Here is a 24,902-nt window from a genome sequence, read left to right as displayed (position 1 = left end):
AGTTCAGGGTTAGGGCAGGGGGGAATCTTAGAGGAAGTTTGACCCGGTCGGCTAGGAGAAGGGAGGGAAGTGCCAGAGACAGCTGATCGGATCGTCTCAATCTTAGTGGCAAAGAAGTCCATGAGCTCCTCGCATTTGTTGTAAAGAAGGTGATAGAGGTAGAGATTTGGAGAGGCTTAGGGAGGGAAATCCAGAGCTTAGGCCCTAGGCAGTTGCAGGCACAGCCAGCAATTGTGGAGTGATTAAAATTGTAGATGCGCACGAGACCAGAATTTGGAGGAATGCCATCGAGGAATTTGAAAACAAGGCTGAGAATATTTAAATCGGGGCATTGCCAAACCGGGAGTAAATGTAGGTCAGCGAGTACAGGGGTGATGGATGAATGGGAGTTGGTGCAATTTAGGATATGGGCATCAGAGTTTTGGATGACCACAAGCTTATGGATGGTGGAAGATGGGAGGCCAGCCAGGAGAGTATTAGAATGTTTGAATCTAGAAGTAGCAAAGGGATGGATGAGGCTTTCAGCAGCAGATGAGCTGAGGCAGGGGCAGAGATGGGAGATATTACGGAGATGGAAGTAGGCAGTCTTAGTGATGGAGAGGATATGTGGTTGGAAACTCATCTCGGGGTCAATTAAGATGCCAAGGTTGTGAATGGTCTGGTTCAGCCTCAGTCAGTGACAGGGGAGGGATGGAGTCGGTGGCTGGGGAATGCAGTTTGTGGTGGGGACTGAAGACACATATCAATGGCCTTCTAAGGGGTGGGCAGAGGCTTCGCTCCAATAAAATCATCCAGGAAATGAACACATGGTCGATATTCTGTGTAACTTGGTCCCAGCCTAGCTTTCAGCTGTTCTGCTGATTTTTGGTCATGTTTAATTCCCTTTTCCGCCTTTAGCCTTACTGTCCATTTTACAGCAGGCTCTTCAATGCTGCTGCCTCACCGGATGTTTAGTTCCTTGGCTAACAGTGCTACAGGCCATATGCCAACAAATTAGGAAGGACTTGCATAGGAAAATTTGGCACAATCCCACCTGTGAGCTATCGGCACTGGTGACTCTTCACCATGAGCCAGCTTAACCCCATATCTCGAGAATGAGTGTTTGAGTCTTGGAATAACAGGGATCACTTTCTGAATTCACGCTGGTGAGGATGAACTTCACTTGCCAGCAACGGACAGCAGAAATTTAAGCACAGGCTGCACGCTAATTTCCAACCATTTGGTGGGAACATTGTTCAGAGCACATGCCCAAATTTGCACTGGTGGTAGATGAGGCTCTCTTCTGTCAGTGCAATTCAGAAAATTACCCCTGCTATTCCAGACTTGACCCAGTTATAATCTATAGATAAAATTCTCCATCACAAATAAGTCTGAGTCAGTGGAGTCGGTTTTCATTGCCTTCACCTTGTGTTAACAGGGTGGTGATGACCTCAAAATAGGCCATTTGGGGCCTATCGCCAGGTGTCCAAAACATCGACCTGTTTCACGTGATCAGCTTCCATTAATATGGAAATTCAGGTCCTATTCCATAAATAGTATCTGTACCTCGATTGACATTTTTGGACAGAACTGGTCGGAGCCTGTGCCGTGCACACTTTGACTAGTTCTACAGCCGATGAAACCGAAGAGGCCGCCAAATGTAAATATCGAATTATTCTTGTGGACTCTGGAGGAGCGACCCCCTTCCCCTACACACACACATTTTACCTTGCTGCTGGCTCCCCCTGTCCAATCTTGCGACCTCAATCCGACAAGCTGAACCGAGACGTCTGTTTGGTGCCCCACAACTTACCTGCCAAAGTTGATCGAGGCCGAAGCCTCAAAATCGCTGGGCCCTCTTCACTGTCGGGTGGAAGGCTGGCCAGCACGCTCCACCAACTGGTCACCCAAAAGTCAAAGTCAACCTCAGTGTGTTATAAATATTTTTACTTTAAGTGAAAAGTCATGAATTTGTTATCGGATTAAGTTTGACAAGATATTCGGAATTGAAGAAGAAAAGTATTGTCATTAAATTCGAAAATAATTTTGTGCAGACAAAAAACCCTTTGAGATGACAATGTGCTGACATATCCCGATGGGCTTTTATTCAAGTGTGTCCTCATCTTTGGTATATTGTGATTGACCAAAGTCACAAAGAAATTGGCAATGTAAATTTAAACTTTTCTTTAATATCAAACTATTTATTTTCCCTCAGGACATTGCTTTGGATTACGACTTCAGTAGTACAAACTGGCAGTTATTTGCACGAGTTGTCAATTTGCTTTACTGATCTCTCCATGCCATATGGACCTGTAAAAATCACTTACTTACACCCTTCACTGAAATCTAAAAAGATTGCAATCACTTTAACGTAAACATAGAAAGACTCTAGGAATGTGAAAAGGTCATTCAGTGCTTTCAGCTTATTCTGTTAAAACACTCAATCAGCCACTGAATGAGCCAGTCCACAGTGTGAAGATTGACTCACTTCCATACCTTATTGTTTGGCCAAATCCAATCCCAACAGCCTAAAGTAGGTAAAAGAGTTAAATCTCCCTTGGAGCAGAATGTGTGAGTGGAGATGTGTGCAGGTACAACAATGCGCCGAGACTTTTGAAAGAAACACAGGGAAGATTATCATCTGTGGCGCAGATCGAGCGGGCAGTAGGTTGGGCGTTTGCAAGAGATCTGATTGATTTTGCTGGTTGGGTCTCATTTAAATAGAGCAGATGAGCTGTCACGCTAATTGCGCACCGTCTGGGAAGACAGTAAATCTGGAGCCGCCACTTAAAGGCAGCTTGCAGCTCTTAAAGGGGAAGTGCACTTTTCAAAGGTGGTCAGTGGACAGCGGGTTACTGAGGCAGTAGGTGGCATGGCATTGAGCAGGGCACCCTGATTTTCTAACACAGTTATGGAGATCCTCATGGAACATGAGGAACAGGAAGCTGGTATTCTTTCCTTAAGGTGGGCGGCAGGTACCCTAGCAAATTACTAGCAGCAGTGGGGAGAAGTGGCTGGACAAGTCGATGCCAAGAGAATAGTTCCTAGAACCTGGCTCAATGTAGGAAGAAATGTAATTAGTCAATAAAGAAAATTTTAGAGGGATTATTGGTAAGGTAAGATTCCTCTTCACATCTATCTTCCTCTCTGTACAAGACTTTAACCCCAGTACTAACAGTCCTTCCCTCCCCCGCTTCACAGACCTCTCCTCTAATCACAACACACTCAACAGCTGCTACTGCCATCACAATGACTTGCCCATCTTGCTCACACTTACTGCTAAACTACCCCACACATCTGCAGAGCCCTTCCACAGGGCCCACACTAACCCACCACTACTCCAGTGGCAGAAGAAGCTGGCACACAATCAAAAGGAGGAGGTTCCGCTCTGTTGCAAACTCTGGTATCAATGGAGGAAGTTGCCATCAACTTAATTGGCAGAAGGACACACATTGCTTTTCTCTTTCCACATAACTCTGTAGTTCACACATACAGTATGACAATCTGGGGCTGCATTGCATTGCCACATACCTACGGAGTGCTTACCATCCAAATGATGCACCACCACTCACTCTTACCTTTCCAAGCATCAACATAGAACTCAGCATGCTACGTGCTAAAAGTAACGTGTTAGAGCAATCTTCACAGGGTGATTTGCGGAACACGTGAGCAGGAGCAGATGCAAGTGGTCGTGATAACCCAGAAAACACCTCGCTGGAGGGCAGGTTTGGGACCTTACTCTGCTGATGAGGGCACAGAGACGCAAGCTTTAGGGAACCAGCCTTTAAAAGAAAAATACTTTCTGTGCACCATCAATTACTGAACATATTGGACTGTATGCTAAGGAGTTACTGCAACATGTCAGGGAGTGTGGAGGAGTCCATTATCAACTTGTGTGATATCCACACTCTGCCATCAACCATGGAGTGTGTGGTCACCTTAATGGACACAGCAGCTTGTGCCCTACTTGTGGGAATCTCTGGCACCAGTTGTTGCATGTCTAAAGGATGCTCACACTGGGACAATGCAGGCTTTGGTCACTGCCTTTTCCGAAGGAGCTTTTATCGGATCACGGATGTCCGACAGCCTGCTCTCCTGTTGATCAGTGTGAGCACTGAGCCTCAGACTGATAGTAGGGGCAGTCGTGCAATGGAATGGAATGCATTGCCTTCTCTCAGGATGACAACGCATCTGTGCCCTTGTGAGCCAATTAACCAATGCCCAACCTGGTGCCAAAAATGCCAGTTGGATTAGCCTGCCCCAACAGTCACCAAGTTGCTGTAGCTGGGTCCTCCCAGGCCCGATCTTCTCGATACTATTGACTACAAGCATCTCAAGAGCCCCTGTCCGAGCCATTTGAGTCTTCCACTTCCCTCACTGAAGCCACTGCTAACCACAGGGAAATAGGCAGAAATATTTCCATGTAGAAAAAGGTGTATTGCCAGAAAACCCTTGAGATTACAATGACTAAACATTTTAAATTATCTCCGTAGCCAAAAAGCACTACAAACTATCAAAAAATTGTTTCCCAATTCTTTGCAGCATTTTAACTAAGAGCAGATGATGATCCCTTTAAATATCATATAAATGGCTGCCCCCATAACCTGTGTTGTCCATGGTTTATGGGTGAGTTGAGGAAGTAGCGATGACACAAAAATGGTGATGGAGGTGGTCCTGATAAGGTTAATTGACCCCATATTTACATATAGTTATGAGGCGCCCTTTATTCAGCAGTATACTATTCCGTTTTTGCTGAGCTGGCATTTTAATTCCAGAAAGATGATTTAGGGATGGTCTTTTCTATAAAGATCGCTGCGGACATGTAAATCCCTGATTAAGTATGAATTGAGGAAATGAATGATAGATATTGTAGCCTTACTGAGAGAGGGTGGAATGTTGACTTGTACAGTAGTGCAGTGTATAAATGCAAGTTGTTGTTGTAATCCAAGGCTGAATGCACGCAGAATGAAAATGTTACTTGCTCACACTCAACATATGAACAAATATCGGCTCATGCAGATTTGCACTTTTGCAGGAGGTGGGGGATTTAAAATAAAAATCCAGAACAAATTCTATCTGAGCCAGTAAAGGTTTAATTTTAGTTTGGTTTGATTGAACAGCCAAAGTCCATTGTTATTATGATAATGTCAGCTCTCCTCTATAGAGTAGGAGCTGAAGGACTAGATAAAATGTGTGCACATATCTACACCCTGCTAATATTGGCAGGTTCCATAATAATATGATTTGTTGGCACAACCTTTAAGTAAAATTCCTTGAAGGGCTGGGATGCCAGTCTATAAACATTGTCTCATGAGCAAGCTAGATATATTGCTTTTATGATCCTGCCACCTTCCATTCTCTGTAAACTTGAGCTTGTCTAAAGTCCTGCTGCCCATATCCTAACTTGGCAACAAGTCACGTTCATCCATCACACCTGTGCTCGCTGACCCACATTGGCTCCACTCCAGATTAACTCCACTCCAGCGCGGAGCTTGTTATAGGTGAGATAAGCATTGCAGCGAGGAAGATTGAGAAGAGTGTTGGTGCCTTGCTTGACCCTGGTCTGCATTTGTATTGGGTCTGTCGTGGATCCGTTGGTAAGGGTAACGGCTTGCATGTCATCGTGAAACAGGCGGAGGATGGTGACGAATTTTTGAGGACAGCTGAATTTGAGAAGGACATTCCATAATCCCTTGACGTTGACAGAGTCAAAGGCCGTTGTGAGGCAACACCTCAATTTTTAAATTCTCATCCTTGGGTTCAAATCTCTCCATTGCTTCACCCCTCCCTATCTCTGTAACCTCCTCAAGCCCTACAAGCCTCTAAGATCTCTATGCTCCTTCAATTCTGGCCTCTTGCGCATTCAAAATTTTTAGCACTCCACTAGTGGGGGCCACGTAGTCTGGAATTCCCTCCCTAAATCGCTCCTACTCGCTATCTCTCTCTTCTCTCTTAAATCACTTCTTAAAATCTACCACTTTGTCCAAGTTTTTGGTCACCTGTCCTAATATCTCTTTATGTGGCTCGGTGTCAACTTTTTATCTGATAATGCTCCTTTGAAGTGCCTTAGAATATTTTTACTCCATTAAAGGGACTATATAAATGCAAGTTGTTGTTGTTGCACCATGTGAAATATTTATTTTCTGCAGTTGTCAGACAGTATTACAGTATAAAACATGGGAAGCTTTAGTGGATTAAGCTACCGACCACCACTAGCCTTTCAGCCAGAACTTTACGGTTCCTTTTTCGTTGTTGGGTCAAAATCCTTTAATTCACTACCTAACAGCACTGTGGGAGTACCTTCACCACATGGAGTGCAGCAGTTTAAGAAGGCAGCTCACCACCACCTTTCCGAGGGCAATTATGGATGGCATTAAATGCCGGCCTTGCTAGTGATGCCCATAGCCTGAGTATGAATAAAGTAAATCTGAAGCCAGACCTCAATGCTTATTTCAGGAATGAAAATGTTGTTGCAGCTGCACCTAAATCCAGAGAAGTTGACAAGGACTACCTGCAATAAAGCTCCAGACATCTCCTCTCCTGCCCATCAAACTCTCCCAGACAATGTCAGTGTCCAGAATTCAGTTTCTTGTATGGAGAAGTTCTAAGCCATGGGAAAGCTATGACTTGCCTGTTGATATCCCGCTACAATTTTCCCAAATCTTTATGTGATGTCAGCCACACCCAGGGTCTGACATGTCTATCCTTTATACCGTTGCACCTTTTGTTATGTCACCTATTTTTCAAACTACAAACAAATCAACACAGACCAAATGCAGTTTCACATACCCTTGTCGTATAAGCAGCTTCTGGGTCATCTTCAAGTACCCGGGAAAGGCCGAAATCAGAAACCTTACTGACCAGGTTACTGTTGACTAAGATGTTTCGAGCAGCCAGATCTCGATGGACATAACCCATGTCTGAAAGATACCTCATTCCAGAGGCAATTCCTCTCAGCATTCCCACCAGCTGGATTACTGTAAACTGCCCGTCGTTTTTCTAAAGGAGAGTTAAAAAAATGATAATTTGGTATCTTTATCATTAAAAAGTAATTTTGTAAAGAATGAGCAAAGACTGGACTGAACAATTCTTCAATTGTAACTGCATTGAGATGTGACTTTGAATAAAGAGATCCATTTTAAGTTGGTTAATGTCTCTGTTAAAGTACCAAACAAAGCACTATCGTCAAGACACACACAGCTTTCATTTGCTAATTGCAATTTCTATTCATTAAGACTAGAATTGCACCAGCAGAAGCTCAAGAGCTGGTTGCCTGCATGTCCTTTTGGTCATCGGATAGTTTGGACTGTGGGGGAGTAAAAAGAGCTTCATGGAAGAAAATAAATAGAGCAAAGGCAAAATAAGATAACATTTCAAAGAACTAAATGAAATAGCTCTGTTTATTTTACAGATCAGTGCTGTGCTCTTCTGGTCTGATCAGAAAGCACAAACACACATCAAAAGACTTTAAAATACAAAAATTTTTTATGTCAAAATAAACAAGACTTCGTTAATTTTTGAGGTATTAAATTCAAAGCTAGCTAACCACTAAAGAACATTTTACAGGCTCAATCAAGTATCTGCCACCTGGCCTTGATTTTGCACAGTTACAGGTGAAATGGGGCGGCGCCAACTTAAGTCACCCATTAATACCACTTCAACCAATTAAAGTTGTAGTTCTTTTATATATAAAAATCCCATAGTCAGTCAGCGTTTTCTCCTTCATGAAGGCAGGATTCCAGCTGTGTAGCTTCCCAACAAGTCCGGATTCCTCCACTTCCTGTTAGCAGGAAATGGTATCGGGTGTAAAATTCCCAACATTAACTTTAACTGTTTAAATATACATGCATGCAAACTTGGAAAACTAACAAAATCTCATTAAGTGCTTCAAGAAAGCTAGCACAGCTCCCCAAAAACAGACAACACGAGAACAGCCCTGGTTTCTTTGGAGAGAAAAAAGCACAATGACATGAAAGCCTGAAAGGGAAAATCCAAATGTTGAAAGTACAAAATTATTGGAGCATTTCTAAGGTGTGGAGGGCATGCTGGGAATAGGTTCCTCTGGAAAAACTTGAATTTCACATGAACAATAATGCATTCTGCTTTATATTCTCCTTCACAATTAATAGATTTTTAATCTAAAGAAAGGAAATACAAAGTGGCATTTGGATTTTTAACATGTCAATCATACTGAAAAATTACCTCAATGCTCATTCTCCCATATCTAATCTCCCCTCTGCCCCAGTTCACAAAGACATTGCACCCCATCCAAATCCACAACCTTTTAGAGATATTCTCTCCTCCTTCAAGCCTCCCATTTTATTCTAGCTCTTCTTCCCATGCTCCCTCTACTCCAACCTGGCACCCTTATCCTTCCTCCTCAATTCTACCTGGAACCCTTATTCCCCAACCTTGTTCAAGTTGACACACTGCTTCATCTCCAGCCCAGTTCTCTTTATCAAACCCCACTGAAGCTAGAACTCTCCTTTCATTCACCCCATTCAAACTACCATTAAAGGTCAACCACATAGGTACGTAGGGTAGACTGGGTAATGGGAGAAGATTCCCTTCTCTGCCTCTTTTTGTGATATGTCTACTGAAGAAGGGCCTGCCCTAATTCTGGCAGAATTTCCAACAATCATAAAAATAGTAGTGATCTGCTCCGAATTCCTCTTAATTTTCACGCATGGTATCATCTCTGACTGACCATGGTGCACTCTCCCTCCTTGTCCTTCTCGCCCTCTCTGCAGCTTTTGACACAGTCGACGACACCATCTTTCTCTGACATCTTCCCTCCATTTTTCAGCACAGTGGGACTTTCCTCGCTTGGTTCCATTCTTACCTATCCAACCAGAGCATCTCCAACAATAGCTTTTCTGTGTATGGGCTGGTGGTGCAGAACCTTGCCCTTTGTCACGGCATTGATTAGAATGGATGGAAATTCATGGAATGTTTATGATTTTCCAATATTCACTGGTGAGGCATTCCTCTACCAGTGCACACTTGGAAATTACCCATGAGTCTTGATTTAAGATTTGATTTGAAACAATTGCAGTATTTTCAATTCGTGAGTCCATTTATTTCAACATCATGAATTACCTTAACCAAAATGGAAACCTGTATCATATGCATTGTATCAAATGACACAATTTTACTTCAATAACTTTTAAAATAAACTTTGTTTCCAAATGGTGCAGTTTAAATATATAGTTTGATACTGGGATACATCTTACAAAACAGTATCCGCAGTGCAGAGACTTCCACAACAGGGCAGAATGAACAATTAAGCACAGAGGTCAATGCACTCGATTTGCAGCCAGCCCAATTTTCTGGTTATTAATGTTAAGGACTAGAAAAGCAGGTGAGCTGAGAATTGGGTGTGCTGACCACTGTGCTTGATTGCTCGATCTTCCCTCCTGGCAAGCAACGCTGCAGGTTAGAAAATAAAGTGAGTCCCACTGCATTGATTCTTAAACTTGAAGACCATTTATACGTCATGATAATACATCAGAAGAAAACAATTAGATCAATAAGTTGCCAATTAATTGATGATTTCGTTTTTGAAATGTGAAAAACTCACCTTTAAAAAAGTATCAAGAGAGCCATTCTCCATATATTCAGTCACTATCATTACTGGTTTACCTTAAAATATATATAAAAAAATAAGTCATTTATTAAAATTGCTACAGAAACATTAGGCACGTAGAAGATGCGATTGTAGGGAGCAAATGTTAAGAAATTGCCAGCATGCAGCCCATGATTTTCCATCTGCGAATTTTAATTGGCGGAATATCACAGTTTCCTGAGTTTCACTGCATGCCATGCTCATCAATAATGGTTTATTTCTTGATTTTTCAATGCCAACAGCTTATTCAGCTATTCCACAGGGTTGTTATTAGCTTGCATTAAACCAGCAAATGTTAGTGAACTTAAGGGCTGTAGTTTTCTCCATTAATTAATTTTAGTGATATAATTGACCAGCATTCCCCCTTTCTGCTTACATTAACTTTCTTTGCTAAAGTTAGCAAAAGGGAGAAAATCTATACTTTAGGGAGTGATGTTTTATTTCCGCAAGTTATTTGAGTATTTGGTTTATATCAATGATTGGCTTTCAGAGTGTGACATGATTACAGAGTTAACCTCCAGCTCAAGGAGCATACAGTTGCTTAGTGGTTACAGTACTGGACTAGCAACTCAGAGGTCATGAGTTCCAATCCCACAATGATAAGTTGTGTAATTGAATTCACAAATTCTGGGAAATTGGGGAATGGCACCAGAAAATGGCCATGTGATTTGCTGGTTTGTTGGAAAAATCCAGCTGGTTCATTACGATCCTTCAGTGAAGGAAGCCTGCTCCACCTACCCAGTCTACTCTACATGTGACTCCAATTCCACACTACATGGTTCAACCTTAATGCCCTCAAACCCCCAAAAGGTGGGCAACAGCAATGCCTTGCCAGTATTGCCCACATCCCAAGAATCAGATTAATGGCAAATTTACATCCGAAATGGAGTGGGCTGTTACACTAACCCTTGCCCCAGATATTCCAACCAGTGCTTCTGGTGAGTGTGCTCTGTACTTAATCACTAATTTAGAAACTCTACCCCTATATTTCACTGTAAAAACCTTACCATTCATGTTACCAGTAAATGAAAAATTAATTTGGCCAAGCCAATTATTTTTCCAGATTAATTAGGCAAGTATAAAGTACATAGGACTCAATTACTCCGTGGCATTTCACACGAGACCAAATGTATCCTTCAGGTGAAGCAGGATTATAGGGTTGGGCATAATTGGAGAAGAGCATGTAATTTAATTGACATTTTAAAGTCATATATTCTGTCCTCATTTTTATATAATATTTATATCGTGCTGATAATTAAGTAGGAACATGTATGACAATTTGGGAAACAGAGATAGATAGATGATTGCAACATAAGAGTTTCTCTGCAGTACAGGCTCAGGAACCAAGAGATGCAAAACCGAGGGAGGCACTGCAGTGCTATTATTGGTTGGAGAGTGTAATGACAGTGTGACAAGCTTACATAGGTAGTTTACTTTATAAATGTTGATGTAGCACTTTATAATTGTAAAAGTTCATAGGAAGTGTACACACATGTAAGATTATTAACATATTATAGTTTGTAGGCAATTACTTAAATAAAACAATTTAACTAGTTAGACGCCCTTAATAAACATACATATTTTGCATATCTTTCTCTCCCTCTGCTCTTCCCTACCTAAGTACTGACAGCTTTCTCAAGTTTATAGTAAAAAATGTATTCACAGCACAGTAATGTCAAGCCTACTGTATGATGAGAAAATGGATCATTTCATCCCATCAGCATTATGATACATGCCAGTAATGTCAAAGACTGAAGAAACTTGATTGGGATTAGGGAATTAGCAAGCAAGCAAGAAGTCACTATGACTGTACATTACCGGATTATCAATTGGTTGGAATTATATTTCTTGTCCTGCACTCCATTATAGCTCAGTTTATTCCATTAGGCATAAAAATGAATATAATGGTGTAATACAACAAAAACAGTAATTATGTATGTGCTATATAATAAAATAACTTATAGGCCCGGAATTTGCGGCCAGTGGCGAAGCAAAGGCAGTCGCCGCTGACCCGAAGTAAACTTTGCACAAATATTTTGCGATCTCTATGTTGAGAAGTTCAGGTTTTCCGATGTGTAATTCAAATCAACCGAGGTTAGTGGGATTCCTTTGTGCGAGCTGCTGTGAAGTCAACAAGCTGTCTAAGCAGCCAATCAAAGCACAGAATTGTCACAGACAGCAAACCTGGAAGTGGGTAAGTTCTTAAAATTCTAATTTAAAAAAACCGTTGGAGAGCAAAACAAAAATTGAAACTCTCATATGGGGAAAAGGCAAACCTGAAATAAAGATGAACAGACTTTAAATATATATATTTTCAAAGTTTCTTAAAACAATGTATTTTTATTAAAATGGATAAAATTGTCCATACAAAATTAATATTCATTTTTCAGGCCCATAACCTTTGTTTAGCAGTCAATACACTGTTAAAATCCCAGTTACATCTAATCACTTTGGGTCTAATCTTTAGTGGGGAAATTAACAGCTGTATTACTGTGCAAGAGCGAGGTTTTCACCCTGATTTGAGAGATTTCACTGATTGCCAGCTTTGAGGGGTGATTGGGGGAGGGGTGGGGGTTGGCGGGGACACAGAACAGTGCAGCCTGTGGAGAAGCAGTAAATGACAGACGCAACTTCAGGATTTCCGCATTAGGCTTCACATGCGCTAAATCCTGAAGTTGCGTTCAGTTTCAAAGATAAAATGACGGGGAACGCTGCCAGTTTGCTGTCATCGGGACTGCAAATTCCGTGCCTTAATTTCATTAGAATTAGATATTCTGCTTTTATATTGAAAAAAAAACATATATGCTGCATTAAAGCAATTCATTTCAGGCAATTCATTTTTTCAAAAATATATACATAAAAGTGTTTACTCTTGAAAACTTAATTTCATGTCAACTGGACTTCTGTGTTTACTAAAACTACAGATTATAGAGTATCACCTGAAAGAAGTGATGAATATAGAGCTACTTATGTTCAATTATTATATATTATGGATGAGCAACTTTTAGCACAGCTATTTATTTATGGAATATACTTCTAAGGGTAGAAATTGCCCCACGCCTGATTATGGGGCGCTCCCACCCCGTTTCAATGGTTTTAACTGCAACTGCAGTTCAGGTCGCCTCTTGAGCGACATTCGGCTCTTTGTTGTTTTTTTTTCCTTGGCTCCGGAAGTCGCTCTTAATGGGGGCAGTAGCAACACTTGAGGGGCAGATGCAGGGCGGTGGCAACACCTGAGGGACGGAAGTTAGGGGCGGTGTCACTACAGCTCTCCCCTTCATTTAAAGGGGAGAGCTTCCCGGATTTGAAAACTTCGGCCCACTGAGCCACCAGAGAGGGTTTCGGCCAGACCAGCGGCCTGGCACCCAAGAGGGGGTGCCAGACTGCCTTTTAGTGGCCTGGACGAATCCCGGGACATTATTATCGGGCCGACATAGTAGTCGGCCGACAAAAAAAAACATGGAGGCAGAGGCAGTGCATCCTCCCCTTTAAGGGAAGCTGCACCGCCGATGCAGCAGGTCACAGCCTCACTGGACCACTGGTAAAAACAGGTTTTGACACCGCCGGGCGGGCCAAAGATTTTCGGACGTGAATGTCGCCATTGTGGGGGGGGGGGGGGGGGGGGGGGGTGGAGGTAGATCGGCGGTGCGCTCTCAAGGAGAGGGGCAATTTCGGCCCCCTGTCGTTTTGCACCTCACTTCATGCTAATATGCTTCATAACATGACATTACTTTAGACTCCATTTTCCTTGGATCAAGTTATTAATATATCTAACTTTTCTAATATGTGTATTAAGTAGTAAGAATTTCACTGTAACATCGTTTTACATGTGTGCAAGGGTGAGAAGAAAATGAGGAAAACTTAGTAGATCAATTTTGATAGCAAAATTGTGACAGGTTCAGTGTGGCAGTTGTTGGTTTAAAAAATAAATAACACCAACATATTTTTTTATCATGCACTACGGTAATGTTCTAAGACAGTAAATCAAAGTTCAGATACAGAAAGAAAAATGAACAAATGAGTAATCAGTCACTGAGGTGACTTCAACAGTTTGTAAACAGTATGTTGCCCAAGCTATTACCACAGGAAATCAAGCAGATTTTATTTTTACAATTGCAACAATCTGCACATTATTCAAACGTATTTCTTTAAACATTAATTTTCTGCATTCCTATGTTGTCGTGTTACTGCAATTTTTAAAAAGAAAGCTTTCTCCAATGGTTTCATTTTTCCAAAAGCCTTTACAAGCAATAAATGATTAGTAACGTTTAACATTAGAACATATAACATTGAGAATTGATGTAGAATTACAAATTAGCTGGTCAACGTTTTACAAAGTTAGTATAAACTCTGTTTTATTAATGTATATAATTAATAACTCACAGCATACTATTGTGAATAACATACCTCCTCAAAATGAATGTAGTAGGTGCGGCCAGTAATACTGTTGAAGTACAGTATGAGGGCAACAATTTTCATATTGCAAATGCAATCTGAAAACGCATGCTGTAAAATAGTGTAGCACTGACTGAAACTACTGCACCAAGAAGAAATGTAACTATTTAGTGGAGTTGGGAGTATAGTGACATCGGACAGTGTGAAATCTTTAAGTGAATATTCTGTTGTCAGCCTTGACTATTTTATTGACACGCTGTGGGCAGTTGTGCTTTTTTTTTGCTTTGTGTGATGAATCATCTGTGTGGTTGGGCTGTCTGACTGGAAATCTTTTCTTATTTATTGACTGAAAGAAAACTGCATATATAAATAGCCGAGATTAAGTATATGAAGTGCACTTTACAAAATATACTACTGCATTAAAAAGATATTCTGAACTTGAGGTTTGTTCCTAATAAAATATCTCTGGTTATAAATATCAGACTAGTAATTACAACATTTGTGTACTTTTATAATAATACCACTCTACGACTGGTTGGGATCCAGTCAGAATTTTCTTTGCTTTAAGAGAAAATTGCATGACCCATGTGCACGAATCTGGTATAATACCTGATTTCTTTTTTTAAGTTAAACAATGTGAAACACAGATCCAGTTTTGAACAAGCTAATGAGTACTTTATTGAAAAGCATTCATCATTCACACACCTAACAGTTTTTTCAGAAATATCAAATTTAACATACAATAGTACAGGTTAGTTAGAAGCATACTTTAATATATATTTATATGCAGAATGCATGGTTCTACTTTAGAAATAAATGAAAATGCTGAATCCAAATAGGCTTTGAAAATAATGATTTATGATTCACATTACTAGAAGTAGTAACAGCTTCACAATATGTGTCTGCATCTGACTTATTGGTTTGGTAGATAAGGTATAGAAGGTTACGTACTTTTAGTGACCACCCCTTCAAGGTGGATGATGTTTGGATGATCAAACTGTCCCATAATACTTGCTTCACCAAGGAAGTCCCTGCGCTGCTTCTCTGTGTAACCAGCTTTTAGGGTTTTGATGGCTACCGGAAACTCTCTCTTCCCAGGCAATTTCAAACGGCCACTGCACACCTCGCCAAACTCGCCTTGAGTGAGAAATAAGACGTTGTAATGTTTAGTAACTCTATTTACCGTAACAGCACAGGACTTAACAAAGTAACAAGGATTCTTATCATCTAACCCACCTGCTCCAATGACTCTCTCAATAGTAATGCATGATGCATCTATTTCCTTGGCAAACTCATGAACAGCTTGACTTGGGTCTTCATAGGTATGAGGATCAATATATGTTCTTATACCTGGTAATTTAACTGTTTAATGAGAATAAATTGTGAAGATATTAGTACAATATTGTGTCATTGTTCAGTAAAATAATGTGGAAGCTAACACAATATATTTTTCTTTTAGTTGCTACGTTACAAAGTTTTTGCTTTTTCTGCTCTTGTATTTCTAACATAACACACTTGACTTTGAATTATTTCTCTTAATCTGATATTACAGTCATATTTTCTGTGTGTCATTTTCTAGAGTTTAAGGGTTATTAACCTCTATGGCACTTCACTAACCCTCACTCCCTCCCTCCCCCATCCTGGACACAAGTGCATCTTCTCTGACCAGACATGAACCTGCCGACATTTTTGGTTTCAGCCATTAATATAGGCACATGAAATGGTTGAGGAAAACCAGCTACTGTGGCAGCGGTATCAACCATTGGCTTCAGGGTCTTCTGGCCTGCTGTGCCAAAACAGAAGCTGGAAGGCCTTCATCTCATATGTCCCCCCTGCTTGCCCTAAACTCTGGCAGGTTCCAAATGTTTGCATCTCAGAGCTGAGCAGACCAGGTACTATAAAGGGACTTCATTAAGCAGAGATGAGGAAAATTGAGATGAGGGAGATGTTGTGATATTACCTCTGTCTCATTACCATGCTAGCATCTGCTTAAGTCACAAGTGGTCCACCTACCTCAGGGGAAGCCCCAGAAATATCTGGGCAACGTAAAGGGGGCAGAGACCCAGCATCACAACTATTACACCTTTTTCCTCTACTTTGCACCTGGGGAATAAGAGTTTCCCTGGAGCAAAGCCCTCACATTTTAAAGCCATCAAGACCTATACAGTAAAATGTATGTTATTTCAGTTCCTTCTAATTCACTTACCTCTAGCCTCGTATACTAGAACCTTTTGTACTCTTTTTATTTCAGATTCTCTGAACTTTGTTCCTCCTAGACTTCAAAACATACATTTTCTCCTCCCTACGTCATCACTTTGTTGAAATCAAAACTCATCACACCATCTCCTATTCTCAATCTTTCCCACAATCTTAAAGCTGGACAACTCCCTACCTCTTTCAGATTTCCCTTCCTGCTACAGTCTGTATGTCTTTAAAACAGAGGCTTCTTGTTATCTAACTATTACTTCTTAATATATAAAAACAACTCGCATTCATATATTGCCTTTAATGTAGTAAAACGTCTTAAGATACATAAGTGTAAACAGATTAAAATGGACCACGATGAAAGAGATATTAGGTGGGGTGACTAAATGCTTGCCAAAAAGTTTTAAGAAGTGTCTTGAAGGAGAGGTGGAGAGGTTTAAGGAAGGAATTCCAGAGCATGGTACCTAAGTGGCTGATGGTGGGGACACACAAGAGACCAAAGTCGAGGGAACACAGAGTTCTCAGAGGGTTATTGGTCTGGAGGAGGTTAGAGAAACGGGATAGGATTGGATGTCAAACCAGCAGTCTGAAAAAAGCAGAGGTGGTGGAAGGATCCGGTGAGGTGGTGGAGAGGTGGAGCTAGGTGTCGTCAGGATATATATGGAAGCTGTCCCCTAGTCTTTGGATGATGTCACCATGGGGCAGCATGTAGATGAGGAAGAGGGGGCCAAAGTTAGATCCCCAGGGTATTGCTGACGTAACAATGCAGAGGTGTGAAGAAAAGCCATTGCTGGAGATGCGCAGAGTAAAATTGTACAGTAAGAATGGAAGAATGGTGTTGGAGGAGGATGGTCAGGCTAACCGTATCAAGGCTGCAGAAAGGGATAATGACAATGAAAAGAGGTAACACACCATGGTGTCATGCATAGACTTTCTCTTGATAAAGAGTTGTAAATATGTTATATTGAGTTCGAGCTTCTCTAAGGTTGCAACCACTTCGTATTTTTTTCCCTCTGCTTGAAAACAACACTGAATTCCACATCCGCTTCACAACTACACAAATGAGTGTTATTAACGAATACATTATTTCTATGTGGGCCTCCTATGTATTTGGCTTGTCCAACTGAAAAATTTCAATGCAATACTTAAAAAAATAACATATCTCGTTTTTATATATTCAAGAAGCAATTTTTTCTTAATTCTGCTTAACATTTAAGAATCCTTTCGAACTCACTGGAGCCAGGCTAGAAAATCACACCATCAGGGGACAAATAAAAAAAGTCCTAAAATTCCATGCCACTTCTGCTTGCCTCCCACCGAGACTAGTTCTACCAGGGTTCCACCGCTTTTTCAATGTTGAAATTGGGAGAACCCCCGGGGAATTTTATGGCCAATTTCTTTTACAGTTCAGATAAACTGACTGTTACAAATTAAGAAAATAATGACAGTATTTAAGGCGTTTCTGTAAGCATTGTTAATGGCACTTTGATTCAGCACAGTAGAATGCTCAATGCTTCCCATCAGCGAGGTAGTTAACCAAACCATTATCAATAAGATTTCACCTGTGATTCTATAACGCAATGTTACTGCTAACAAGCAAGCCAAACATCTTCCAATACCATTTAATGCACATTAAAAAAAAAGTGGCTGTACCCTCCCCATCCCCACCCCCACCCCTAACCTTTATATCTTGAAACAGGGCCTACGCAAGATTAGTCCCCTGACAAACTCGGGGAAGCAGTCTTCACTAGATTGCTATTTTCATTAACTCGGTGCCGGGTCTTAGGCATTAACTTTTAATTTATTTGACAGAGCGGGGTGACCAAACCACCCAGCTGCTGTTGCTGACAGGAGGTCTGATTGATATAGGTGACTGGGCCCTATTATAATAGAATCAGCCAGCTGCCAACACTAATCAAGAGCTGACAGGCAGGAAATGTAGGGGCCAAAATTGTCCCCCCGCCGCCGCCACCGATAAGGTCTCTGGCCACCTGAAAGCAGTAGCTCGGACCGGCGCGGAATGGCCGTCGACTCTCCGTGGTGGGGCCGCCATTTTGCAAATTGCCCTTCATTAGGGGATCGCTCTGCTTGTTTCCACACCACGGCGTGCACACGCCGATGCCTTACCGACCGGTGACGACTGCTCCCCGAAATTACCCCACAGGAAATATCCCTTTTGCGGAATTGCCCCGCGTGAGCAGCGCCGCCATCGACCGGTGCTCCCAACAGCTTTTTGTGTCGGTGCACTCCTTGTTGGTCCATGGCACGGCTGCCCTTAAAGGGGAGGGGGCACTGTCAGTGACACCATTTTATTTTTTTCTGCCGACTGCCAGGTCGGCCCGACAATTATGCCCCCGGGTTCGACCGGGCCGCCAGCAGGCAGCCTGGGCACCACCGCTTGGTCCGAAACCCTCTCTGGTAGCCCAGTGGATCCAAGTTAAAAATATGCAGAGCTCGCAGCGGCTCTCCCCTTTAACTGAAGGGGGAGACGTTCTGACGCATCAGCACGATGTTAGCATGCCACTGATGAGCGATCGTGGAGGCCGACCCGCTGCAAGGGCACTTACGCCCCTCCGCCACAACTACATCCGCCCCGAGCAAAAAAAACGTCCAAGTGCCGAATATTGACGGCACCCCCGCCACAACCCATGCGGCGGAGAAAAACTACAAAAAACAGAAGGTGCACCCATTTCGGACGGAGGTGAATTTTTATCCTTTGGTGTCAGAGGGAGTGTAGCAAGTGGGATGATTTTGTGGTACATTTCCTGTTTTAGTACTGGCATCCAGTGATCTCTTTGATAACCAATGATTTGACTGCTATTCATCCAGTTCCACTGGGAAGAGCACGCACAGCTTCCATGTATCAGGGTTCTCAATATATCACAAGAATTTGATTTCATTATACTAATGAGGCTCCCACCTCATTGGGGCGGGAGGACTGGCTGCTTATTCCAAGAACCCCTTAGAAAATTGCAGTGGGTGTGAAAACGTTGGAAAGTCAGCAATAAGTCTTTTATTTTTGTGTTGCCAGCCCACCTTGTTACAGCAAGACTAGAGTGTTAGTGAGGTGAAAGTCGGGCCCATCCTGTCCAACTTTGCCATTGAGGCGTTTAAAATGGTGACTGAAAAAAGTTTCTTTAAGGTTTTGGCTAAGGTGGATTTCCAAAACACTGTGGTATGGAGTTATTTTTGTTCTTGATTCTCCAAATACCAGGTCATACAACTTAAGAGTACAATGCTTGGAATAAGGGGAGTAAGGTGAGACTCTTCACGCACAAAAGAGGAATGGATTTGTGTCTAATGGCAGGGACTATTGATGCTTTCCATATAAATGGTTCCTGAATCAACTGAAATGATTCTGGAATGACATTGATGGAAACAATAAGAAGCTGTGTAGGTGGCATGAGTTGAAACAATTGAATCTTGGCTTACTAAACCTTGTGACCTCTCTTGATACGGAAAGTTATTAGGGCTAATTTTCCCATTTATTCCCCAGTCACAAAGAACAGGGAACAAGGACGGAGACCAGTGACGTCAGGTCTCTGCACCTCTTCCCTCTGCATTGCAGTGAGGAAAACTACAGGGAAAGTCTACTCCTGCACACCTCCCAGTCATGAGTAACAGGAAGGCTTTAGATGGGAGCTGAGCTGAGCTGGAATGGATGCTCTATTGTCTGGAAACAGGGAGGAGAAAATGGTAAACTGAAGAAATTGCTAAGCAAAAAAGACCAAGGTCCATCTCGTTCATCTTCTACCATGCTGGTAGTCACATGATTCAATGATAATGAAGTTGTTGACTAATCATAGCAATCAGTCACTATAATTTGTCTACAACAGACCCAGAAGGGAGGCGAGGAAATCTCCAGTGGTGGAGAGCTTTGGGAATGATAAGAACAGGTGACTTTGGATCTCCCAAGCATGTTACACTTCCCACATGTCATGTCTCAAATTACTCATATACTCTATCCCAAATGTGTATTTAATCTGCTCTACTTTACCACATTAGTTCAAGCTAACTCATTTTGATATTATTTAAAGAGTAAACTATACAAAAAGCAACTTCCATTGCATGCCCAGTGTATCAGAAAGCAACATTTTGTGAAGAAGATTTGAGAGTGCAATGAAATTGTGTTCAAGATAAGAGAGAGCAGTGTTGCAGAACTATACGTGTTCCCCTTTTATAGCTAGTGGAAGCATCAGGGATGTGTAAATTAAATTTAGCATGGGTCAATTGAGATGCGGAGTTCCTTTACATCATCCCGATATTAAGTGTTGGCCAGTCCTGCTGTAATATTATAACTCCCTTTATGTAGCAACTATAAAATATTTTATTTTATTCATTATTTGAGACTGAATTTTTCAAATAATTTAGTGAAAATTGATCACCATCTATTAGTTACACATGGTTCCCTGTACTTTTCACACATAAATTAAAACAGGTTAAAACATTTTTTTCTTATCACAGGATCATAGCAATGACAGCAGAGAGGAGTCCATTCAGCCCACCATACTTGTGCTGGTGCTAGCTCTTCAACTGGATCTCTCTGTTCGAATTCCATTTCCTGTAACCTTTGCAAAACTTAACCAGTTCCCATTTAAATCATATATACTTAAATCAATTAAATGTTATAGCCCCAGCTTCAATAGTTACTTGTGGTAAAGCATTCCATGTTCTAATAAATATCTGATATCAAAAATCGAGTGATTGAGACCCAGCGGATGGTTTTATACTCCTCCCAATTTTATTTCCCTGGGATGTGTAAAACTTGATCACTATAAACTGCCAATAAAAGTAAATACTGCCCCCTCCCCTGTGTGAAGAAAATTCTTCTAACTTTCCACTTTGTTCTTCTAGTGATAGTCTTGAGTCTACATTCCTTTGTTACAGAGCCATTAACAATTTTTCACCATTTACCCTCTCAAAACCTTTCATAATTCTGCAATTCATAATTTAGATACCCAATTAACTTGTTGTTCCAATAAAAAATGCCTTGGGTTTTTGAGCCTTTCTTCGAACGGTCACCTCTCATTTCTGGTATCATAGTGAATATTTGCTGTACTTTTTTCGTAGCTCTAATATCCTTTTTATAATGAGGTGTTCAGAACTGGATGCAACAGTCCAACTGTGGCCTAACCAATGTGTCCATTGATTCATACAATCTTACAGCTCAGAAGGGGGCCATTTGGCCCGTCGTGTCTATGCCGGCTCTTTGAAAGAGCAATCCAATTTAGTCACACACACCAGCTTTCTGCCCATAACCCTTCAAATTAGTTCTCTTCAAATACATGTCCAATTGCCTTTTGAAAGTTCCTATGGAATCTGATTCCACCACCCTTTCAGGTAGTGTGTTCCAGATCATAACCCTCTGTGAAATTATTTATCATTTCCTCTCCAGCTCTTTGACAATTATTTTAAATCTATGACCTCTGGTTATCGACCTACTTGCCAGAGGACACAGTTTCTTCTTATTTGCTTTCTCACAACCTCCCAAAATGTTGAATACTTATGTTAGGTCTCCCCTTAATCTTCTCTGCTCTAAGGAGAACAATCTCTGCTTCTTCAATCTTGCAACATAACTGAAGTCCCTCATTCCTGGTATCATCCTGGTAAATCTCCTCTGTCCCTTCTCCAAGGCCTTGACATCCTTCCTAAAGTGTGGTGCCCAGAATTGTACACAATACTCTAGTTGAGGCCTAACCAGTGATTTTTAAGGTTTAGCATGACTTCCTTGTTTTTGTATTCAATGCCCCTATTTACAAAGTCAATTGTCCCTTACACTGTCTTAACTGCCTTATAAATTTGCCCTGCCACCTTCAAGGGTTTATGATTATGCAACCCCAGGTACCTCTGTTTTTGTACTCTTGAATGTAATAATGACCAGATAGTCTGTTTTTGTTATGTTGATTGAGGGATAAATATTGGATCTTTTACATACACTTGAGAGCAGACCGGACCTTGTTTACCGTCTCTTAACAGTGCTGATAGACAGCACCTCCAACAGTGCAGCACTCCTTCAGTACCACACTGGAGTGTCAGCCTAGATTATTGTGCTAAAGTCTCTGGAGTGGGACTTGAAACACAACCTTCTCACACAGAAACAAGAGTGCTACCCTCTTAGTCACAGCTGACACTTTGTGAAGAAGCTTGTGGCCTGCCATGCTCCCATTGTGTACAGGGGAGAACAATATAATGGGGAAGCACCTAGTGAACTTCACCAAGGACCCAGATATCATGCAAAAACATTTTAAAAGAAAAAAATACCAGAATGCAATACTTGTGCCTGCTTTGTTCATTCTCTTTCAGTGGATTGAGAGCAGGGAATGCTCATTGGCATGGAAGTGGCAAGAATTTAACATTTTTCAATGTTTACGCTCCATTTTGAGTGCACTGTCACTTGTGAGCTTTAAGGCTGTGTGAGGCTTTGACAAGAGCAAGTGTGCATGTGGGACAGGTTGAAGGACAGCATTTTTGGAGGTGTAATCTTGTGCAAACTGATACAAAGTACTGTTGGGTAAGTATTTCTTTGCCAGGTTCCTTATACTTTTTCTGGATCCTGGGGCGTTTAGACAGCATTTAGTCAAACTGCCACCTCCTGTCAGGCATGGTGCTCTGCTGTCATATTGAGCAGGTGATCCGGAGTATCCTCTCGCACTCACCTCATGCAGTATATGTCCATTTTGTCAGCCATCAAACAGCAACTTGTGATTTGTGCCAATCCCTCACCTGCCAACAAACTTACGGAGAGAAATTTGGCTGCATAACGCCTCCGGTTAGCGCCTAGGGGTGCTACTTTTTCCACTTTTCAAAGTTAGCGCCCTGGAATTTCTAGCCACTTTTTTTCTCCTCGATTCAGCCCTTGAAAAGGGTGACGAATATTAGAAAGTTAGAACGAAATTAGCAAGTTTGATAGCTGCTGAAGTGCAGCAAGAAGTGTGATCCTTTGTACCTCTCCATGGTACCATCCCCATAGGTCCGCATTCCAGCATGCAGGCAAGGAGTTGGAAACAAGGTTCAGGCCACAGCTGACCCTAGGCCACAGCTGCATGCGGGCACAAAGCGTTTCATTTTGTAACCAAATATTCCTCTATAGATCACCTACTTCCATATCACTGGGAAACCCATGGGTACTGGGGAAAAAAAATAAAGATTGGCACATAGGCTCATGAGAACCTAAATGCCAACAGGAAAAAAAAACACAAAAAAATCATCAAAAGCATTCAAGAAATAATGTTAATGTAGCTTCAATTTACTTTCTCCTGCCCTTTAAAATCAGCCACTACTCATAGCTGATTCCTGAACAATATGTGTGTCCATTTTACATGGATATCCTTTGAAAATAACGTACTACATTCCCAAACATCAGGGAATGGCTCACAGAAGCTATACTGGGCGTCCCATGTTGTCATCTCCAACAGCAGCCGCAAGGTCCCGGTCTCCCAAGGGTGACACACAGCTGATGGTCTAAACTGCTTTCAGCTGTACCTGAGTTTTCTGTCCCTCAGCCAGAAGGCAGGTCTGTGCAGGGGCTGTCCTGAACCTATAGTAATGGCCCAGGATAGAAAATCCTGGTGCACCGGGACTTTGTGTAGGCTGCTCCCATCCAACGCTGGGGGTCGTGGGGTGGGGGAGGGGGTGGGGAAGAGACTGGAAAATCTGTCCTCATATGTTCATGTGAAGTCCTAAAGAAATAATACAGTCTTCTGTCTGCGTGTCAGCTTGCCTCAGTTAGCACTCTTACTTGAGAGTCAGCAAGGTGTGGGCTTGAGAACCACACTTGGATCTGAGCACATAATCTATGTTGAAACTCAAGTGTACCACTGAGCAGATGTTGCATTATTTGAGATGCTGCTCTTTTGATGGAACTGCAAAAGAAGTTCTTATCCATCTGTTCAGATAGATATTAAAGATCCCATGTCACTATTTGCAGAAGAACATGGAGTCCTGGCCAGAATACCTTGTTCAACTAACACCACCAAAAGAAAACATTCCTGTTTGTGAGACATTGTTGCTGTAGAATGGCTGCCTCATTTGGACAAATAATAAGTCACTGCACTCTAATCATTTTGTAAAGCACTTTCAAACGTTTCAATGATGTGATAAGGTGCTGCATATATGCAAATATTTATTTTATTTTTTTCCTCTGGTCAGAGTGCATTTTTTTTGTTGTCTCAAAACCTAAACGTGACAATTCAACGAAGAAATAGTTTGAAAGGCAAGTGATGATACTACCGACCAAACAGTACTATTTTATTGGACACACATATGTACAGTTCACTGTGTATTGTATCTTAATGGATTTTTAAAATCTCATTACTGAGTGTACTGGTAGACTGGTACTAGTGACTGAGAGAAGAGTACACTGCACACACAATGAAAAGTCTTCCTTCGGGCCTGAGGACTATGAGTGGGCAAGGCCCTTCTTAAAAGTTCTCTTCAAAGGCCAGATAAAAGGACCTCATGAAGTTTGGCTTGTCCACAGAGATGGGTTTTACGCAGGAATTACCAGCCCTCAATGACATGTACTCATAGAGAGTTCTAAAGTTATACATCACACCAGTTTTTGTTTGTTTAATCTGAGCTTGGACCATAAAACAAGCTTGGCTTAGCCTGTTCATAATTTCCTCTTGTGCATTATTTTGGAATATAATTATTCTATTAAAGCACTAAACTTTAAAAAAAAATTATAGATGTCAGAATT

General features: G+C 41.5%; 1 protein-coding gene and 1 long non-coding RNA gene across 3 annotated transcripts in view; one reads left to right on the top strand and one right to left on the bottom strand.

The window, feature by feature from the left end:
* LOC139268281 (ephrin type-A receptor 5-like) overlaps window positions 1-24,902 on the bottom strand; it is a 460,418-nt gene that overhangs the window by 38,195 nt on the left and 397,321 nt on the right. For both annotated transcript variants that reach the window (XM_070886335.1, XM_070886343.1), the window contains exons 10-13: window positions 15,236-15,361; window positions 14,951-15,136; window positions 9,560-9,621; window positions 6,769-6,978 (exon numbers count right to left, since the gene is read on the bottom strand). In XM_070886335.1, the coding sequence (XP_070742436.1) occupies window positions 6,769-6,978; window positions 9,560-9,621; window positions 14,951-15,136; window positions 15,236-15,361 (584 nt within the window). The remainder of the gene's footprint in view (window positions 1-6,768; window positions 6,979-9,559; window positions 9,622-14,950; window positions 15,137-15,235; window positions 15,362-24,902) is intronic.
* Window positions 18,308-20,546, top strand: LOC139268291 (uncharacterized). The gene is made up of 2 exons (XR_011594007.1): window positions 18,308-18,905; window positions 19,701-20,546. It is a non-coding gene; the product is annotated as an uncharacterized lncRNA (long non-coding RNA).

Source organism: Pristiophorus japonicus, chromosome 1 (assembly GCF_044704955.1).
Source record: "Pristiophorus japonicus isolate sPriJap1 chromosome 1, sPriJap1.hap1, whole genome shotgun sequence".
NCBI classification, from domain to species: domain Eukaryota; kingdom Metazoa; phylum Chordata; class Chondrichthyes; family Pristiophoridae; genus Pristiophorus; species Pristiophorus japonicus.
This window is presented reverse-complemented; position numbering and strand designations above follow the sequence as displayed.